General features: G+C 47.9%; 1 protein-coding gene across 1 annotated transcript; it reads right to left on the bottom strand.

Moving 5' to 3' along the window:
- Positions 1–2,552: 2,552 nt before the first annotated feature.
- TNFSF8 (TNF superfamily member 8) lies at positions 2,553–17,823 on the bottom strand. Its single transcript, XM_005527329.3, has 4 exons — positions 17,424–17,823; positions 11,637–11,682; positions 5,456–5,527; positions 2,553–4,870 (listed from the first exon to the last, which is right to left on the bottom strand). Exons 1-4 carry the CDS (start codon positions 17,616–17,618, stop codon positions 4,473–4,475), a joined length of 711 nt encoding a protein of 236 aa, XP_005527386.2. The 5' UTR covers positions 17,619–17,823; the 3' UTR covers positions 2,553–4,472.
- Between the last annotated feature and the right edge of the window lie 1,452 nt (positions 17,824–19,275).

Here is a 19,275-nt window from a genome sequence, read left to right as displayed (position 1 = left end):
TAGAAGTCGTTGACATGAAGGGAAATGGAATGTCAGGATTGCAGGATATGGCAACTCAGGAAAAACTGACGGCTTCACTCCTGGTGTGTAGCATCCCTGAGTTCACCGGAGCAGCAGGTTCCTGCAATCCCAGGGAATGCCCAGCATGGAGAAGGCTCTGCTCCCATAAAAATGTGCAGCTCTGGGGTCTCACAACCTCCCCTGCTCCTGGAAGCACCTGAATTTCTCCTTGAGCCTGAGTTTCAGACTGCTGTGCTGTCCTTGGGGTCCACCCTTCTCCGTCCCACACTTCAAGCTCCTGGGATCAGCAGTGAAAAGAAAAAGTGGGAATTTAAACCATGGGGGGGTTCCAGGTCTGGCTGCACAATGTGCTCTTCTAAAACATTTTTTTCCAACACCCTGTAACCTCACATTCCTTGAAACAGAGAAAATTAAAATCATTAAAATCTGAGGCTGGAGGAGGTTTTGAGGTCACTACCTGCTGCTCCTGCTGCCTCAAGTGTTGTTCATCAGAATTCACATTTATTTCAGTCATTCTCCCTCCAGAACCTGCCTTTGCTCTGAGGTTTTCTCTTGCTGCTCACACCAAACACAAGTTGTGTCACTTCCACTTTTTAAAAACCCGCTGTAAGGTCCCAAGCATAAAAGTTTCTTACTTATTTTGTTTTTAGGTTGGTTATTTGTGTTGAGTAGTCCCTTTCTTACTTTATCTTCAGGACTGGGTGCTTGAAAACAGTGGAGCTGCTTTGAATTTTTCTATCTAGTAACATTATGATTAATAATAATTATTATTTAAGAGCATGAGCAATTAGCGAAGGATTTTGCAGAGTGCTGCTTGCTCTCCCAAGGGATTTTTGTGGCTCAGAGCAGTGCAGAGTTCCTGCACAGAGGGTCAGAAGGGCCCTATTGATCCAGGTGGGATCTTTAAATAGGGACTGCTGTGCATTTAGGGGTTGCCAAGAGCCCCTGGTTGGCCCTTGGCACAGGAAGGGATTTCTCTCTAAGTGACTGTGGTGTTTTCTCCTCGTGCTGAACAAAAACTGAAACAAACCCAGAAGTGAATGCGAAAGTCCCTCTGTGAATAATGAACCGGTGTCAGATAGGCCACGGCCTAATTTTCAGAGCTGAGTTTTGAGGAGTTTGGATTTGGGCCAATTTCATGGGAGGTGTCATCGAGCCTTGTGAAATCTGATTGCTCTCGTGGTTTCAAAGTCTTCACGTCTCTGGCACAGCTCAGATCCAGCTCTGTGATCTCTGATATTAAACCTGATCAGATTTTGGGCTGCTGCCCCCGGGTGAGCTGCGATGGAAATGTGTTACATCAGCTTGACTGCTATTGAAACCCCTGCTAAAAATTTCTACAGCAATTAACAACAGACAGAATTAAGCCAATAATAGGCTTTTTTCTCCCCTATCAACCAAGATTATGGATAAATCCTACAGATACCCCATGGCCAAGCAGATATCAGAGTGCAGCTTTATCAGTGATGGGGGAAGGCCCAAACCCCTTGGCAGAGCAGAGCTGTGGGATTGTTGTTGCTCCCTGTGTCTGGTGGAGTTTGCAATCACACACAGGCACAGAAAACCCCACATTTCCCCATCTGAGGACCAGGGGAGGAATTGGCACAATTTCTCCACTACTTTGATGCCTTAGGGTTTTAGCTTTTATATTTTCCATATATTTGCAATCCTGCAGTTCTTCAGTGTGTAACTCCAAACTCCACACACACTGGGAGCTGCTGCTTCCCCGCTTTGGGCAGACACAGCAATTCCTCTCCAGGCCTGGCAACCAAGGACACCTCAGTGCCTCAGGCCCCAGAGATGGAAACAAAAGGGACTTGGGGGCAGCAAACTTGGGGGAAATGACTTCATTCCCTGCAGCTGGAACTGGGGGATGAACCCCAATGTGCAAATGGACCAAACTTATAAAAGTGTGAAACCTGTGAGCCATGGCCCGTTTTTGGGCCCTGGGGGGGGCTTTGATTGCCCAAAATGTCCCTGAAGGCCCCTCAATAAATTGAACTGCTCTTTATTCCCTGAGCTGCTGGATAGACACATCCTTGTGGGAAGGAACAGCCTCGATATTTTTTTTAAATACAGGTTTGTTGTCAAAATGACCTGCTTCAAAAAACTTAGGGGGAATAAAAAATAAAAGAAGGAAAAGGGATGAAAGAATGAAGTGAATTGGAGTCTGCCTGGCTCAGGGTCTTGCTTCAGTGAAAGGTATTTAATATTTTTGTATCTGGTGGGGAAATTGTCCACTATTAATGGGCTTTCTTTCTGGCTATAATTTATTCTTATTTCTCAGAGGCAATGGGGTAGAGGCCAGGTTTCTTTATCCAGAGGTATTAAAATGCCTGGGGCTGAGCAGCTTAGCATTGCTTTGTCAGGATTTTCTCCATCTGGCAAAATAATAGAATAAAATCACCCTGTGCAGGGAGAGCTGCTTTATTTTTAAAAGAATGCCCTTTCTCCTTGAATTCAAAGCCTCGAGGGAGAGGAGGAGTGGTGGGATCTGTGAGGAGATGGATATTTTCATTCACTGACTGCTTCTATGTTCAGGAGCTGTGATCCCTCACTGCCAGGCTTGCTTTAACGTCTCTGGAAACTGGTTGTGTGTATCAAAGTGGAGGCAAATAGAAATTAAAATCCCTTTTCAGAGACGTGAGGGATTTATAAGGCCCAGAGGGGTGAAAAGACCCCAGAGGAAGTTCCAAAGTCATAGGCAGGGTCAGCTGACTCTTATAAAAATGAATTCCTCTTTGCTAAGGGAAAAAGAAAGAAGAGAAAACTAAATCCATGCTTTTTTGTTTTTTTTTTTTTCCTTTTTGATTTAGTTTTCTTTTATTTTTTTCCCCCTGAGTCATTGACAGCAAAAGGAATTTTTGTTTACATCAATGTTCATCAAAACAGAAAGTGGGTATCTCTAGAAGTGAATCATATCAATTGTTCCTGACCTTTGGGAAGTGTCTGGTGTCATTTGAAGTCACCTGGTGGACGAGACAAAACCTCATTGAAATGCACCATCAGTTTCTGGTGATGTAAAACAAGAAACAAATTGCTGCTCTGAGGAATATTTGGAGTGTGCTCACACCAACTGAGCTTCATCAGTCAGCAGCAGGCACTGAGCTTGGATGATAAACCACCATGTTTCTGGAGCCAGAAACTCAATCTATGACTAAATGTTTGCTGTGGAGAGTTTGCCAAGCTCCAGTCATAGAAAAATGTCAGTTGTGCAAGGGGAAAAACTCCAATAATGGTGAGAAAAGGCCTTCCTGGGATCCCAGAGATGAGGGGAAAAGGGGAAGGGCTGAACTGGTACCAGCTTTGGCAACATCTTGGTCCCTTCCCTCCCCACACTGTAAGAATGAAATTGCAAATAAATGTTTGGGTTACTGCAATTCATGGAATAAGAAGATTTGAGATTGTTCTTCTATCCTGCATTCTCTGAACATTCCAGGCAGCCAGAGAAGCTCAAATACCACCCATTCTCTGGCCTGCTCAAACATCTCAGCTCTCTGCTGAGGGCCAGTCTGAAACTGTCTTTGGGAAAGTCTGGATCAAACTCCGGACTTTGGGGAAGTCTGGAGCCCTGGTTTTCCAGGAAGTGTTGGTGTTGGAAGAGGATTCCCAGCCTGGTGTGGTCTGTGCCAGACTGGCAGGGCGGCACTCGAGGAAATGAACTTTGCTATTTGCCAAACTGGCAACTCCATTGTTGTTTTAATATTTAATGTGGAAAGGTCTGAGAACCCCAGGGGAGAACAGAGGCTGAACACTCTGCTTAGGCAAAGTCTCCGTCCCAAAGAGATTTATATTTAAATAGGAAAGATGGATAAATAGTGACAAGGAAGACACCTGAAGGAAATGGCATAAAGTCCATGGCAGAATGCAGCACAGAAATATCCGGTAAATCCCATATCTCCTGTGTCCTGCCCCAAAGTTTAGCTACCAGCCTGAGAGCCAATAATTTCATCATTTTTGCTGTTGTACCATGAATCTATTCCAGAGATGTCACCGTGTGCCTGTGGTAAAGAAGGGCCTTGACTACAAGCTTTGACTGTTGGGTTTTTGGAAAGACCAGGTTAAAGCACTACTCCATAAAATAAACAGATTTCCCCATGTCCAGAGCACAGGTGCTGTGCCAGCAGTTTATGACCCTAAAAATCTCCGTATTGTGGAGTCTTCCCATGATCTGCCTGAGGTTTAATCTGTGTTTGCACAGATTATTTCGAGGATCCTCGGTGGGTCTGTGGGTTGTGTGCTGGAGAGTCCAACCATCCCACCCGAAGCCAAGCCAGGGAAGCTGGCAGGCGTAGCTCTTGAAGTGTTTTTTTTTCTGGGACACTCACAAAGTTCCTTGTTCACCCTAGGGATGAGGTGAGGTGGGAAATTTAAACCAGGCTGGTGGTTTAAAGCAGGCTAGTGGTGTTCAGAGAAAAAGTCTGGGTGGCAGTGGGAGCTCAGGGAGCTGCTCACATTCCATCGCTGTACCTCAAGACCCCAAGAACGTTTTCGTTGGGAAGGGAAACGTCATTCAGGAATTCGGGATGGTTCAGTGTTACTGATATTCGGTCCTCCACTTTCAGATGTGTCAAGTGGAGCTGGAGCAAGGTTTTAAAAGTCTTGTCTTGGCACGTTTCTGACGTGCACAGTGTGGACAACGTCTGCCTGTCCACCCTGCCGTTCACCAGGAGCTCGATCTTGAGGTCAATGGGGCTCTTGGAGCAGTTGGGGAAGTGAAAGTTCAAGTGGCAGAAGATCAAGTAGAGGCCTTGTTCCGTGACCACCAGCTCCTGGCCGTTACACTGGATGTTCTCACAGATCCCCTTCTCCACCAGGCTCAGCTTGGAGCTGTTCACTGCGCTGGACACTGGAAGGAAAGCAAAGGGCTGTTAGCTCCCAGCTCCACTGACCTCTCTTCAGCCCTAGGACACTTCCAGCAGGGATTCCTGCTAAAAGGACACACCTGCTCAGTGGTTTCCTGCAGGAAACTCCAGGAAAACTCCTGGAAAGACAGCTGGGAGCTCACACATGGATGTGAGACACTAAGAATTCCAAGGATTTAGCCAGGACAGAGAAACGCATGAATGTTCATCTCCGTTATTTTCCCACTTGGCATTTGAAGGGAATCCAGAGATGTACATTCATGTACTTTCCATATTCATGGAGATTGTACAATTCATGGAGATGTACATTCCTCTCCGTGTGTGCAGAAGACAAATCTTTATTTCCTTTTATTTTTATCAAGTTAAAAAAAAGGTTTCTAGGATCAGACAGGGTTTTGCCAGCCACGTTCCAGGAGAGCTAAGGAATTTTTTTTCCTATAAAATGCCCATTTGGACAAAAAACATTATTTGCCACTAAACCCAGTGTGATTGTCATGGGCAGATTTTCAGACAAGCTCTGAAATTTCCCTTTCCCAACCCTTTTCCCCCACCCTGGACTCCCCACTGACCTCTCATGTAGGCAGCAGCTCCCTTGGCTGGGACACTCCGTAGGATCCTCAAATAGTCTTCAAAGGTATTCCCTGAAGAAAACAACAAATTAACTCATTGCTCCTGAGCTTTTTAATTTTTTTTTGCTTTTTTTTTTAATTGTAAAATGCAGTCAGCACTTGGTCCCACATTTCCAGAATGGTTCTTACTCCTTGGCTGAGGATTTCTGACCTGCCCAGGGAATTCAGAACAGTGTCACTCAACTGGTAAATCTATAACAACCTAAAGCTCCAGCAGATTGCAGCTCTCAGCCGTGAAATTCCTTACCCTGTTCCTTAAAAATAGGAGTGATGGTTTTAAATTTAAGGAGGGTGTGTTTGGAATAGATACAAGGAGAAATTACAGTGCGGGTGGGGAGGCTCTGGTCCCCAGAGCAGCTGGGGCTGTCCCTGGATCCCTGGCAGTGCCCAAGGCCAGGCTGGACAGGGCTGGGAGCAGCCTGGGATGGTGGGAGGTGTCCCAGCCCATGGCAGGGGTGGAACAAATTGAGCTTTAAGGTTCTTTCCAACCCAAACCAGTCTGGGTTTCTCTGATTCTATGAAACAGAAATCATGTAAGCTTAATTTAACCGAGTTATTTTTGTGGTGCAACTACAGAAAGCATTTAAACATTTAATCGGGGCATAGTCCTGAAAATGGCTCTTTGGGTGCTTTTGGAATGTTGCTTCATGATCCCTTGGGAACTGCTCCATCCCACGGGAATGCTCCATCCCTCGGGAATGCTCCATCCCTCAGAAACTGCTCCGTCCCACGGGAATGCTCCATCCCTCGGGAATGCTCCATCCCACGGGATGTAGGAACTGCTCCATCCCACGCAACGCGGGATCTGTTCCCTCCCACGGGATGCGGGGATTGTTCCCTCCCACTATCTCGGGGACTGCCCCATCCCACGGCCACGGGATTTGTTCCATCCCACGGCCACGGGAATTGTTCCATCCCACGGCCACGGGAATTGTTCCATCCACGGCCACGGGAATTGTTCCATCCACGGCCGCGGGAATTGTTCCATCCACGGCCACGGGAATTGTTCCATCCACGGCCGCGGGAATTGTTCCATCCACGGCCGCGGGGACGGCTCCATCCCACGGCCGTGCCCGGCACTGCAGCGGCCGCAGCGCACGGAGGAGCCGAGTCCCGTTCCCTGCATCCCTGCCCCGCATCCCGGTGTGTGGTCCAGTTCCTGCATCCCAGACCCTGGTCCCCCACTTCTCCCCCTTGCATTTCCGTCCATATTCCTGCCTTCCATCTCCTCTCTGTAAGTTTTTCCTCCTCTCACCATACTGGATGTTCAGTTAATGGCACTAATTATCCATTCCTGGCAGTGCCCAAGGCCAGGCTGGATGGGGCTTGGAGCAGCCTGGGATGGTGGAAGGAGTCCCTGCACATGGCAGGGGGTTGGAATGAGATGAGATTTAAGGTCCTTTACAACCCAAACCGTTGTAGGATTCAGTCAATGATTCTGTGATTATTCTGTCTCTATTCTGTGTGACACAGAATTGTCCCCTCGGTCCATGGGTGGATGGACACACAGGCAAGGGATGGATTCAGGAAAACAGAGCATATCCCAGTGCTGCAACCTGACAGGAGAATGGTTATTTCTCCTTACATTTGCTCTCTTTTCCATCTCTTGGCCCTGCTGTGGCTGTGGGAGTGCACAGGAGCTCAGATGGCAAATTGGGAATTTTCTGTGCTTCATTCCACAGCTGAACACCGAGAATAAAGCAGGAAGGAGTTTGAGTAAAGCCTTAGCAAATTATTCTCCCTCTCCCAGGGTACACAAAACTCCAAAGTTTTCCTGTGACTCAGTTTATAAAACTGATATCACAATCCCCAACCCTACAAGGGACTCTGAAGGACGAGTTAATGCACAAAATTAAATCCTACTGAAACAGCATCAGATGTTGTGCGTCATGATCCTCACATGTCCCACTCTGCTCTGTGCTGGTGTGGACTCACCTCAGGTCCAGAGGGAAGTTTTGAGAGTCACAATAAAGGAAGATCTAAAGGTGTGAGAGTGTCCAAAGGAGGGACACGAGGATGGGGAAGGGTCTGGAGGGGCCCATGAGGAGCAGCTGAGGGCACTGGGATTGTTCAGCTGGAGCAGACTGAGGGCAGAGCTCCCCGGGGGCTGCAGCTCCTCCCGAGGGGCAGCTCCGCTCTCTGCTCTGGGACAGGGACAGCAGGCAGGGAACAGCTGGAGCTGGGCCAGGGCCTCAGGGTATTTTGTGATTCCTTGATTCCAAATAAAACTCTATTTATATGCAGAGTGGGATAAGGATCTTAATTTTCACAGGATTCCTGAAATGGGGCTAATGATAAGAGATTCGAATCTCCAGACCCTTGCTGTATCTACATGACCTGATTTCTAAGGGAGTTTTGATAATGAGGGTGGAAAAATCAGGGAGAAGCTGGTCCCACACCCAAGTTCCCCTGGCTGGAGGGGGTTGGTGAGGTGTGTATTGCTCCCTGTTGGAGACAGGAACTGTGGATATCTTGAAAAAAATGTGACATTTCTCTGATTTCAGTAGTTTAAAGACTTTTGTGGTGAGCAGGAGCTCACTGCTCTCCAAGAATGAGTAAGTCATGTACCAAAGTCCCTTCACCATTCTGGAAATCCCCAAAGAAAAACCAAAGACTGCTTTCCCTGTGTTAGTCAGGTCAATCTAGTGTTTTGGTGAGGGCACAGGCACTGCAGAGATGTGGAGATGTGGCACAGGGTGGGTGAAAGCCCTTCTGGCCCTTATTTCACCTAAAGCTCTCATGGTGATAACAAGGTAACACAATCAGCACCCTGAGCCCACTCACACTCAAACTCTGTGAGTTTTCTACAGAAACTCGGTGCATTTAGGGGGTTTACCCTCCAAAGGCTGAAAATCCCCTGCTGCACAAGCAGCCTTTGGAGGCTGCAGCCCTGCAAGCTCAAGCCAAGTGCTGAACCTACCCAGAAACTGCCCAGAGCTGCTCAGGGTGTCCTTGGCATCTCTAAAGATCTGCCCCCACTGACCTGCCTGCACTTTGCATTTCCACAGCTGTATTTAAGGTTTATTGGTGTCAGCAAGTTTGGTGTGCCTGTGTTTAAATTCGGTGACATCAGCTGCATTAGTCAGAAGGGAAATTATGGGAAAAAAAATTGTTTCAGAGAGACAGGTCTGGTCCTCACTCTGCTGAGGCAGCTTGTTACTGTTTCCTACTTTTATTTCTCAAGTGAATTCTTTTCTCTGAAACATTTCAGCTCAAAGACAAGAGAGGCTGAAATTACCAGGGCTTCAGGACTGATCGATGGATGTGCTCACATGGCCTAATGGGCTTTGCACGAGTCATGGTGTAAATCAGAGGTAATCCCTCTGCAGTCAATGGGATTAGAGGAGCTTAAAAACACTGTGAGGAGGAGGAAAGACAAAGCTACATTTGGGGCTAAGGACCAAGGAGGCCACACGAATTTCAGTGTGTGCTCTGAGGCACAGGCACTGCAGATCTGCTTCAAGGAAAGCTGCTGGGGAGGGAGGGGTCTCTGGGGGAGTCCCCAAAGAAGATATCAGATCACTTATTTTTGTCTTTTTGAATCAATTTGCCATCTTGGACACCTCCAGGGATGAGCACTCTGAACCTCCCTGGGCAGTTCCAAGGCCTGGCCACCCTTTCCATGGGGAAATTCCTGCTGCTGTCCCCCCTGAGCCTCCCCTGGCCCAGCCTGACCCGTTCCCTCTCCTCCTGTCCCTGTTCCCTGGGACTGTCCCCTCCTGCCAGGGACTTGTGCAGAGCCAGAAATTCCCCCTGAGCCTCCTTTTCTCCAGGCTGAGCCCCTTTCCCAGCTCCCTCAGGAATTCTCCAGCCCCTTTCCATCCCCCTCATCATGTTGGGATCAGATTTAATTGCAGAAGGCCAAACTGCCCCCTGAGATTTTGCTGCAAATCTGAAAAGGCTCCTTGGCTTCAGCCTGATTTTCTCCACAGTAGCAGGTTAGTGACTGTCACCTGTATGATATTAATTTCTCAGAGCCAGGTTTTTATTTATGAACCTATATATTGAAACTGAGAGTTTGGTGCTAGATTTCTTTTCCTGGTCTGTGCAGTGCCAGAGCAAAATACCTATAAATAGTGTGTGTGTGTTCATTTGTATCTGCAGGTTTTTTTGTTTTTTCCCTCTTGTAAATGAGATTTTGATTCCAAATCTTTGCAGCTCAAATAACAAGAAAAGCCATCAGCCCAGGATTACACAATTCCTAGTGAAATGAGGCTCGGAGAGACCAGCAAGCAGATGATGAGGGCTGTACCTTTCCAGGTCATCAATTTGTCTGTGAGTTCATTTTCCCTCTAAAAAATGAACATAACAATACCCCTCAGATCCACACTAATACATGACTTGTTATTTGTGAAATGGGCATGAGTTTCTGCAGAGAAATGCTTCCACAGAAAGAACATTTCACAAACTCTTAGTTGGTGATGGATTTAATTCCTTCCCTGTTGCTCAGGTCCTGCACCGACAGTGGCATGGAGGATTTGAGGAGAATGATCCCATTTTTCGCACAATTTAATGAGCTGACATTGCATCACCCTCAGCCTGTGCCTGTGGATTCCTGCAACCCATCCATTGGGGCGTGACAGCTGAGTCAGGGCTGGAAACGTCCCATAAATCTGCTTTAGTGCCCACTGGTGTTTAGCTAACAATAGAACATAATCTCACTGGAGATTTAAATTAAATCATTGTGTTTCCCTGCTTTAATAAGGCACAATTAATTCAGTGTTGTGGCTGGGTCTGGGCTGCTGCCCTTGGCATCTCAGTGAAAGCTGAGACCTCAGCTGGATGCAGCAGAGAATTGTTGTGTCACAGGATCATGGAATGGTTTGGATTGGCAGGGACCTTAAAACTCATCCAGGGGCAGGGACACCTTCCACTATCCCAGGTTGCTCCAAGCCCTGTCCACCCTGGCCTTGGTGTCCCCCAGAGCATCCCTGAGCTGCTGGCACAGGGCTGGAGCCAGGCTGAGCACCCAGCAGCCAGCTGGGCAATGCTGGTTTTCCCTTCCCTTGCCCATTTTAACAACACAGGAGCCCTGGCTCATGGTACAAACCACACCCAATTTCCACCTGGGCTCCCTGGCAGACAAAAATGGATCCAAATCTAACTCCACAGCAGCCTCTTCCTGAATGTTTCTCCTGCTCCAGTCTCCGGGTGGGACCTGGAGTTGCCACAAGTCCCTGCTGGCAGAGCTCTCTGACAGGGGCCCTCAGTAAATTACCCACTGGGTATATTAATTAATAAGCTCTGGCCTGGCCCAGCTCCAGCCGTTCCCTGCCTGCTGTCCCTGTCCCAGAGCAGAGAGCGGAGCTGCCCCTCGGGAGGAGCTGCAGCCCCCGGGGAGCTCTGCCCTCAGTCTGCTCCAGCTGAACAATCCCAGTGCCCTCCGATCTCCCATTCTGCTCTAGATGAGCACGGGGCTCCAATTCCCCACTGTGGTGGGAGTTACTGGCACCTCCTGCCCTCTGGGATGGGGCAGGAACTTGCATTTGCAAGGAGTTAAATTTTGGTGCTGGGAGCCGCGTGAGGCAGTGCCAGTGACATGACCGATGCTCCTGAGTTACGCTGGGGCACAGCACAATCTCAGTAAATTCTCTGTTAGACAAATTTTCTTATTTCAGGCTCCCTGTGCTCACACTCTGCCTGTTTCAATTCCTTGCTCAGTGTCTTTTGCTGCTCTTCTTCCCTTGTCCCTTCTCGACCCACCCATTCCTTTCTTCCTTTTCCCCTCAAACCAGGAGTTCTTTTGGGATATGTGGAACACATTTTCACCCTCCCTCATAAAGAGGAGGACTTTGCACACATTTGCAAGAGCCAGCGCTTAAAATAAGACCTTAAAATCAATGTTCACATCTCCTGGCAAAAAGCTCTTTTGAACAGACACCCCAGGGCACATTCTGAAATATTTGTTATTTTTTTCAGCCATGCACTGGATCGTGGATGTACTGAGTAATTTGAAAGCCTTTTTCTTTTTTTCATTTTTTTTTTCACCACTACTTTGGCTCTTCACCAAGAGGAGCCTTTATTGGAAATGTTAGGATGTGCACAATTGGCTTATTTGTGACCCTGGGCAATATTTGTATTACAGATATAACAAATTGCCTGTATTGTTTAGAGGTCTTACCTGTCCTGATGGGTTTTTTGATGCCCTCCATGGCAGGATCAGCTACCTGAAAGAGAAAAATGAGAAGAGTTGGATTATTCTGCGAATAGGAAACACCCATTTCGTGTGCAACTGTGGATCTGAAACATTTCTGTTTTTTTCTAACAGAGAAAACAGACATTTCTGACACAGTAAGAAAATGATGTGGGTTCTGTTCTGAAGCACAAGTTGTAAAAGTCTCTCTCTGTGGCTTTCAAGGCTTGGAGAGAGTAGAACAGAGTAGGACTGGACAACCTGGAGAGCCAAGTGCTTGGGAAAGATCACTGAAGCTGTAGAGCCCCAAACAGGTCTGAGCACGACAGTGATGTCCTGCCTCACCTCTCCTACTTCTTGCTGAAATAAAACCAAGGATGAAAATGGCACAGGAAACTGCCCTCAATCAGCATGACATGAGAAATCCCAGCTCCAGGGGTGAAATGCAGCAGGACTCCTCTGGTGACACCTTTCTGTCACCCAAACCATTCCCCAGAGTCCCTGGCAGCTCATAAATGTCCCTCAAGGAGCAAAATGTTCTCCCAGCAGCTGAGGAGAGCACTGGGAGCTCCCTTCAGTCTCACTCTGGGTGATGCCACAGGGATTTCAGGGACTGGGTTTTGCTCAGGCTGGGCTGAACCAGCTCCTCTTCCATGGGTGCAATTCACCTGGGCTAATTGTGCAGGCTAATCAGGTGCTGGGCAGCAGGAGAGCAGGGACCCAGAGATGTCATTTGAAAAAATATAGATATTTCCAAGCTTTTTGTCCCTGACACAACATCCTCCCTTGGGAACTCTCATGGATCTCATCACAGATCACCAAATGTTAAACTGAGCAGGGTTGGAACTGAAAATACCCCCAGGAATCTCTGCCAGGACCTCTCAACTCCTTCCTTTGTCCTGCCCTGGGCTGCTGTCTCACGCACACTCAGGAAAATGTCGCTGTTCAGAGAAATATCTGAACATTCCTGCTCTCTGTGGAGAATTCAGGACATTTTAGGTGACAGAAAAAGGATGCTCTGCCCCCAATGAGATCGCACTCAATGAAATCAGGCAGCCAGGGAGGTGTTTGCCTTGCTGGGGGCTCAGAGCCTGCTCTGCACTCAGGGCATAAAAACAAAATTAAAATGGACTAAAGGCATTGTGTTCTCACCTGGGAAGGCTCCCAGCAAGCAAAACCAGCACACACCAAAGCAATTTATTTTAGTGACAATTGAGTAGATACTGAAATAAACCTTTAGGACTTCCTTTGAAATATTACTGGTATTATTTCTTTCTTTTCCAGCAGCAAGAATATCTCATGTAATGCTGTCATTTGGAATGCAAAGAGGCACACAGGAGGAGCCCAAAGAGATTAAATTCTACAGTGCCAGCCCAGAAAAAATTCAAGACAACAAATTCTACCCTGTCTGGAGTGATCTGAGGGCTGGTGATGAAAGAGCTCAGTCTTTACACAGCAAGCAGAATAATTTGAGTTTGCTGTATTAGAGAAAATTATAATCAGGTGCCAGTGAAAGGGATTTATTTCTTAATTCTCTTAGTCATTTTACAATCCCTGGAAGTGCCCAAGGCCAGGCTGGACGGGGTTTGGAGCAGCCTGGGATAGTGGGAGGGGACCCAGCCCATGGCAGGGGTGGCACTGGATGAGTTTTAAGGTCCCTCCCACCCCAAACCAGTCTGGGATTCTGTGAAATCTTTATCTGCCTCTAGAAAGTCCAAGGCAATTCCCCCAAACCACAGTCCCCATAAGGGGCTCAGGGTAACTGGGGCAGGGCCCTCTCTCCAAGAGCATCTCCACATGGCAGCCCATGGGGAAGAGCTCTTTGGTCCCCTGCCCTCAAAGGAAATTCTTCAATCAAAACAAAGCCCCAGGGCTCTCCTGGGTCTCTTCTCAGCCTCAAAGCACTGTGATTTCAGCAGGAATTTCCCCATGGAAAGGGCGCTCAGGCCTTGGAACTGCCCAGGGAGGTTCAGAGTCCCCATCCCTGGAGGTGCCCAAGGAAGGCAAAGGTGGCACTCAGAGCTCTGGGCTGGGGACAAGGTGAGGACCAGGCACAGGCTGGATCTGATGATCTTGGGGGTCTTTTCCAGCCTCAGTGATCCTGGGATTTATTCTGTGCCCCAGCTCTGGCTGGGGAAGGAGGTGGGGGGCAGCTCCTCCTGAGGCACCAAGGGGTGAAGGCCGAAGCTGGACATGAAAAGTGCAGAGAGCAGAGCACTGTCCCCACGGCTCACAGGATAATGAGCCTCACAGGAATCACAGCCCAGGGTGAAAATCGGGTTTTTCCTGTGCTGACCAATGTCGTTGAAGTGGTTAAAGTCACTTCCAGCCAGCAGGTGACTGTCACTGCACAGAACAGGCACAGCAAGAGCTGGGCCAGGGCAGTTTTCTCCTGAAATGCCTCAGAGGATTTCTTGCAGTGCTCAGCGAGTGGGAAATCTGATTTTAGAGGAATTTTCAGTATTTGAATTTATTTTTATTTTTTAAATTTTGTTTTATTTCCCTGTCGTCAGGGTTGCCACAAGAGGGGGCCAGCAGGCCCCGAGTGGGCCCTTGGGGCTGAAATGAGTTTTAAGGAGACATAAAATCCCGATAAATAGTGCAGGATCGTGCTGGGTGCTGCATGAGTCATTCACAAACCTACTGCTAAAGGTTCTTAACAGCCTTGAAGAGTGGCTCAGCAAACAGAAAAACCTGCTCTGACCTTTAGTATTTACCACACTGGTGAAAAAAAAGGTTTTCCTACACAATTTAGAGGTTCAGTATATGAAGTCTACAAAATCCAGAGCAGTGATGGACTAACCCAGATCATGGACTCTGGACATTCACACAGAATTTGTTCATGGGAGGCCCAGGTGTCTGATGAACCTTCCTGTACAGCACCAGACTTGTGAGGGTCTGTGTGCCTTAAAATGACATTTTCCAGCCCTTCCTGTCCCATTCTCTGCCCCTGGTTTCACATCTCTCTCTCAGTACTCACAGATATCTCCAGAGGTGTGTGTATACACGTATATCCAGCAGGGAATGCAGCAGGCAGAAGGGTGGAGGGTTTAACACACTTCTAAACAGTGTTAAGAAGAAAAATGATGGCTCCAGACCACCTTACAGAGACTATTCCCATTCCAGAGGAAAATTGAGTCACTTGTGAAAGATCAACAATGGCCTGAAGCCAAGTGGTTCAGCAGATGAAAGCTGAAGAAATGAACTGACTTCAGCACTGCAAATAGCTCCAAAAAAACAGAGTTTAGCTCTAAAATTGACTCTTCCCAGATGTGACACTAACATGCTGTGCCACCCTTCTTAAAAACAAGGTGTAAAGGAAATTTCTTGGGGTTCTGGAAAGTGGGGAGGTGTGATAATGTCTGCTAGAGGTGCTGTAGGATTCAGAGAAGCAGCTTTGAATCATAGTTGCCTTTTTCATCCGGTCTTTCATGTTGTGTTTCCCTTCTTTGGAGCACCCAGATTGTGGGGGTTGCAGGTGCCTGGTTTCTGCAGAGTTTGATTTTCCTTTTCTAGCCTGTCTTCCTTCAACTTAAATTAGGCAATTATGAATTTATCAAAAGGCAGCCTGTGATGGGGGCAGGGACAGTGTGATCTTGTCACACCACAAGCCTCTTAATGCTGTGGCACCCAAGGGTCCAACCTTGTCCCTGTGAGCCTCAAACCCCTCTTGGAACAGAGGGAAAGGAAAGCTTCTCTCTCAGCTCAGCGTGAGGAGGGTGTGAAGTCACCCCTGAAGTCAGGGACTAATCACACAAAGCAGCTGAAAACATCTTCAAGGAAGAACTGATTGTCCCAAGGAGATGATCACATAAAATATTTGGTCCTTTTGTCACAGTTATAAAGAAAATAATGAAGTCAGCTGGTGATGCTCTGGTCCCTACAGCAACTCAGTATCCACAGGGCTGCAGGGATTCCCCAGCCCCTCCTGGCAGTCTGTGCTGGGGATGCTCAGCCCAGCCACAGCCGATTCCCAAAGGATTCTGTGCCCAGCCTCGCTCTGACAGTGCAGCCAAGAGCTCCAAGCCTGGAGTTCCCTGTGGAACCTGTCCCACAGAACCAGCCCTTGCTCTGTGCTCTGGGAGTTCAGGACCTGACTCTGTTCAGGGAGTTCAGGTGGGGGGAGACTGTTCTGCTCCTGAACTCCCTGAGAGCCAAACACAATCTGTGTTTTGCTGCCAAATTCTCCTCAGAGCGTAAAATTGCTGCTTGATTTTATTTGTTCCTCACACCCCTCAGGTTCGCATTTCCTCCTTCAGCCAAGCTCGTTTTCAAAGCAGCTGCAATGGTGTCATTACTCTTTTAAGTCAAAACCTTGGCTCTTTCAGCAATCTTGTTCCTCTGGCAACTCCTGTAACTGCTTTATCCTGATGGAGAGGTGATTTAATGCTTGCTTCCATAATCAGTACAAATGAAAGCCTCATTATAAAGCAAAGCTGTGGCAAGTCTGTAATTACCTAGACTGTTCTTTTAAAGATCTCCCCTGATATCCCACTATTTCTCACTTAAAAAGCCCCATGCCTCAAGTTAACTGTCCTCAAAGTGCTTCTCTTTTGGGAGAACACTGATTACAGGTAAATGATTCCTCTCTTGAAGGAGTATCAGTCAAGCCTTCCCAGTTTAATTTCTGGTAATGTGCATACACAGGCACACAAATTGCACAGGGGAAATTTAGCAAGAGAAAATATTGAGTCAAAGGATCATATTTTTGTTTTGGCCAGCTCCTGCACAGTATGCTCCATCCCTATGAACAGTAGTGGGGGAACCTCAGCACTTTGATTTTTGCAATAAGATTTCAGAGACTATAAAACCTCTAACCTGGCATTTTACCTGGGTAAAGTTGATGGAAATGCCCCTACAAGGTCAGAAATTCACTTTTTATCCTCACATCCATCTCTGCTCTGGCTGTCACTGGTTCTCCATCAACTCCAGATCCATTCGAGATCAGTCTTTTATTTTAAGAAGTTAAAGTGACTGTTGGAAGAGGGAAAAGTTGTTTGTGTGTGACCTTGTGCCACTGATACCCTTTCTACAACTCTGTTTGTGCATTAAAAATCACACCCAAGGCAGGATTGAGGGGACAGGGGGCATGAGGGAGTTCTTTGGCCCGCAGAACTGCTCTGGGTGCTTCAGGACAGCTCTGCCTCCCCACATGGGCAGGCAGCACCACAGAGCTGTGCCATGTCCCCTGCTGCCATCCATGTCAGAGGAGCAGAGCACAGCAAACCCTCTCAAACACTGATTGCTCTCCAAAGAACCAACAGGAGACACTCAGCACACCAGGAGGGACAGAGCCTGCTTGGCACCTTGGATCAGGAGCCTTCGCTTTCCATTTACAGAGTAAATATCCCAATTGCAGAGTACAATTCCAATTACAGAGTAGGAAAGTGCCAAGAATAAATGCTGTCTGTGGAGAAAGGTCCTCTTTTTCTGAAGTTCTTTCATCTGAGTTTCATCTTTCCCCTATTTCAGGTGTGTGTGCATTTGTAACAGAGGTAGGAAATGTTCTTCTTCACAGAATGAAAAAGGGAAGGGAAAAGGAAGGGAGAAGAGAAGAGAGGAGAAGGGAGGAGAAGGGAGAAGAGAGAAAAGAAGAGAAGAGAAGAGAAGAGAAGAGAAGAGAAGAGAAGAGAAGAGAAGAGAAGAGAAGAGAAGAGAAGAGAAGAGAAGAGAAGAGAAGAGAAGAGAAGAGAAGAGAAGAGAAGAGAAGAGAAGAGAAGAGAAGAGAAGAGAAGAGAAGAGAAGAGAAGAGAAGAGAAGAGATCAATCTCTTACCGTCCTCTGGACGACCAGGACCATGATGGTGGCCAAGGCAAAGACGAGCAATGTGCCCATGGTGGCGATGATGAAATACAAACAGACTTTGTTAGTGGCTCCAAGCCTCCTGGAAACAGCGTCTTCATTCACATTCATGGCTGATTCATGAGAGTCCTTCACCTGAGAAAGTGTTTGCTCTTGCGCCTGGCACATTCTTATATAGCCCTCCAGGCACTGCTCTGTGGCTACCCTCGGTCGGGTTCAAGTTGCAGCCCATCTCTGCTCCTGGCAGGATTTTCCCCCTTCATCCTGGCTCATGTGATCTGGAAAAAACAACTTCATCACTTGCTGTGCAGAGAGAGAGGGCCCCGGGGGCGTGGGGCAGGAGGCAGCTGTGAGCAGGGGAAGGAGCTTCATGTTCTCGCTCAGGGATTTCTCTCGAGGTGCTGCTCTGCAGCCGAGGTTTCTGATGTCACAAGGTGAACAGATCCCCCGCCCAGCCACCGGCTCTGTGAGATGGAGAGACATGCAAATTCTCTTTCATTTTATACTCGGTGCAGCTGCAGCTGGGCTCAGGGAGTCACCCCGAGCTCTGCCTTCCTGTCGTGCCCTGAAACCTCCAGAGCTGCCTCCAGAGCTCTGCATCCACAGGTGACCTTTGGGCAGCCCCTCCGTGCCCTGGGGTGCCCCAAGCACAGCATCACCAGCCAGGGGAGGGAGGGAGGAGATGGATCTGCTCTGCCCTGCACTGTCTCCAGTGCTGGGAGCAGTTTGGGGCACCTCAGCAGGAAAAGGACATCGGGCTCTGAGGGTGTGTCCAGGGGAGGGCAACCAAAAGGGCACCAAGGGCAGAACTTGTGAGGAACATCTGGGTGACTTGGATGGTTGAGGAGGAGACCTCGTGGCACAGCTGCTGATCCCCTCTCTGGTGGCCAGGACAGCACAGGAGGAGGAAAGGCAGTGGAGCAGCATCAGGGGAAGCTGAGAGTGGATATTATGGAAAGGCTCTTCCCTGAGAGGGATCCCTGATCCCTGAAATAGGCTCCCCCAGCCCATTCCTAAAGGAACCTCTGGATGATCCTCTCTGTCTTAGGAGTTTGTGTTGGACACTCCTGGGAGGAGCAGAAAGTTGGACTCAGTTGTTATGGAGCCCTTCCAGCTCAAAATATTCTATAATTCTATTACTACCCTTGTCTGTGGAGGTCTGGAGATATTTGGGTGAGATTTTCATTGAAGAATTTCACAGAAATGTGTCAGAAATACGTTTCTGATGCAGGGTGCTGGTTCTGGGCAGAAAGGAAGCAATGACACCGAAGTAGCTGAATGCAGAGGTTGGGATGAGCCCACAGAGGGTGTCTGTAATCCCAAGTTTATCTGCAGTCAGGGAATTCCTGCTCACTTCTATCCTGTCCTGGCCTGGTGCTATCACCCTGGCTTTGCACAGAGCTCAAGTGAGATTTATCTGGGAACATTCCAGTGTTAAAGGACCCTGCATGTTTCCTGTGGGATGACTCCTGGCTTTCTGGCCAGTCCAAGTCAAAAGACACCTGAGTTTTTCTGTTCCCAGCTGGATGTGTGTCTCCTTTTGAATCACATCCATTCAAGCCAGTTAATTTATTTAACAGGGAAAAAATCCTGGGTTATTTGTCTCAGCTAATCTAAATTTGCTATTACAAGGACATCAGAGAAGGCAGAGAGGATTTTATCCATGATCCATCCAGCTCAGCACCAGTAGAGAGCAACAAGAAATTCCGTGGGAAGAATATCAGAACAGAAAAACCAGGGGTTTATTGAGTGCAATTCTCCAGTTTCCTCTGACTTGTGCTCGTGGCCTCCCAGATAAAAGGTAGAACTTTCCAATTTTAATCCA

The sequence above is a fragment of the Pseudopodoces humilis genome, chromosome 22, assembly GCF_049639895.1.
Source record: "Pseudopodoces humilis isolate 2021_Gansu_Grassland_sample_001 chromosome 22, ASM4963989v1, whole genome shotgun sequence".
Classification (NCBI taxonomy): Eukaryota; Metazoa; Chordata; class Aves; order Passeriformes; family Paridae; genus Pseudopodoces; species Pseudopodoces humilis.
The sequence above is the reverse complement of the archived record's forward strand: the minus strand, read 5'-3'. Positions and strand labels throughout refer to the sequence as shown.

Excerpts from the sequence above, each read along its gene's own strand:
- TNFSF8 (XM_005527329.3), bottom strand. The coding sequence starts at position 17,618 with ATGTGCCAGGCGCAAGAGCAAACACTTTCTCAGGTGAAGGACTCTCAT. Across the intron at positions 11,683-17,423 it reads TCCTGGTCGTCCAGAGGACG|GTAGCTGATCCTGCCATGGA; the intron begins GTAAGAGATTGA and ends TTTCTCTTTCAG. Across the intron at positions 4,871-5,455 it reads AGCTGCTGCCTACATGAGAG|TGTCCAGCGCAGTGAACAGC; the intron begins GTCAGTGGGGAG and ends CTTTCCTTCCAG.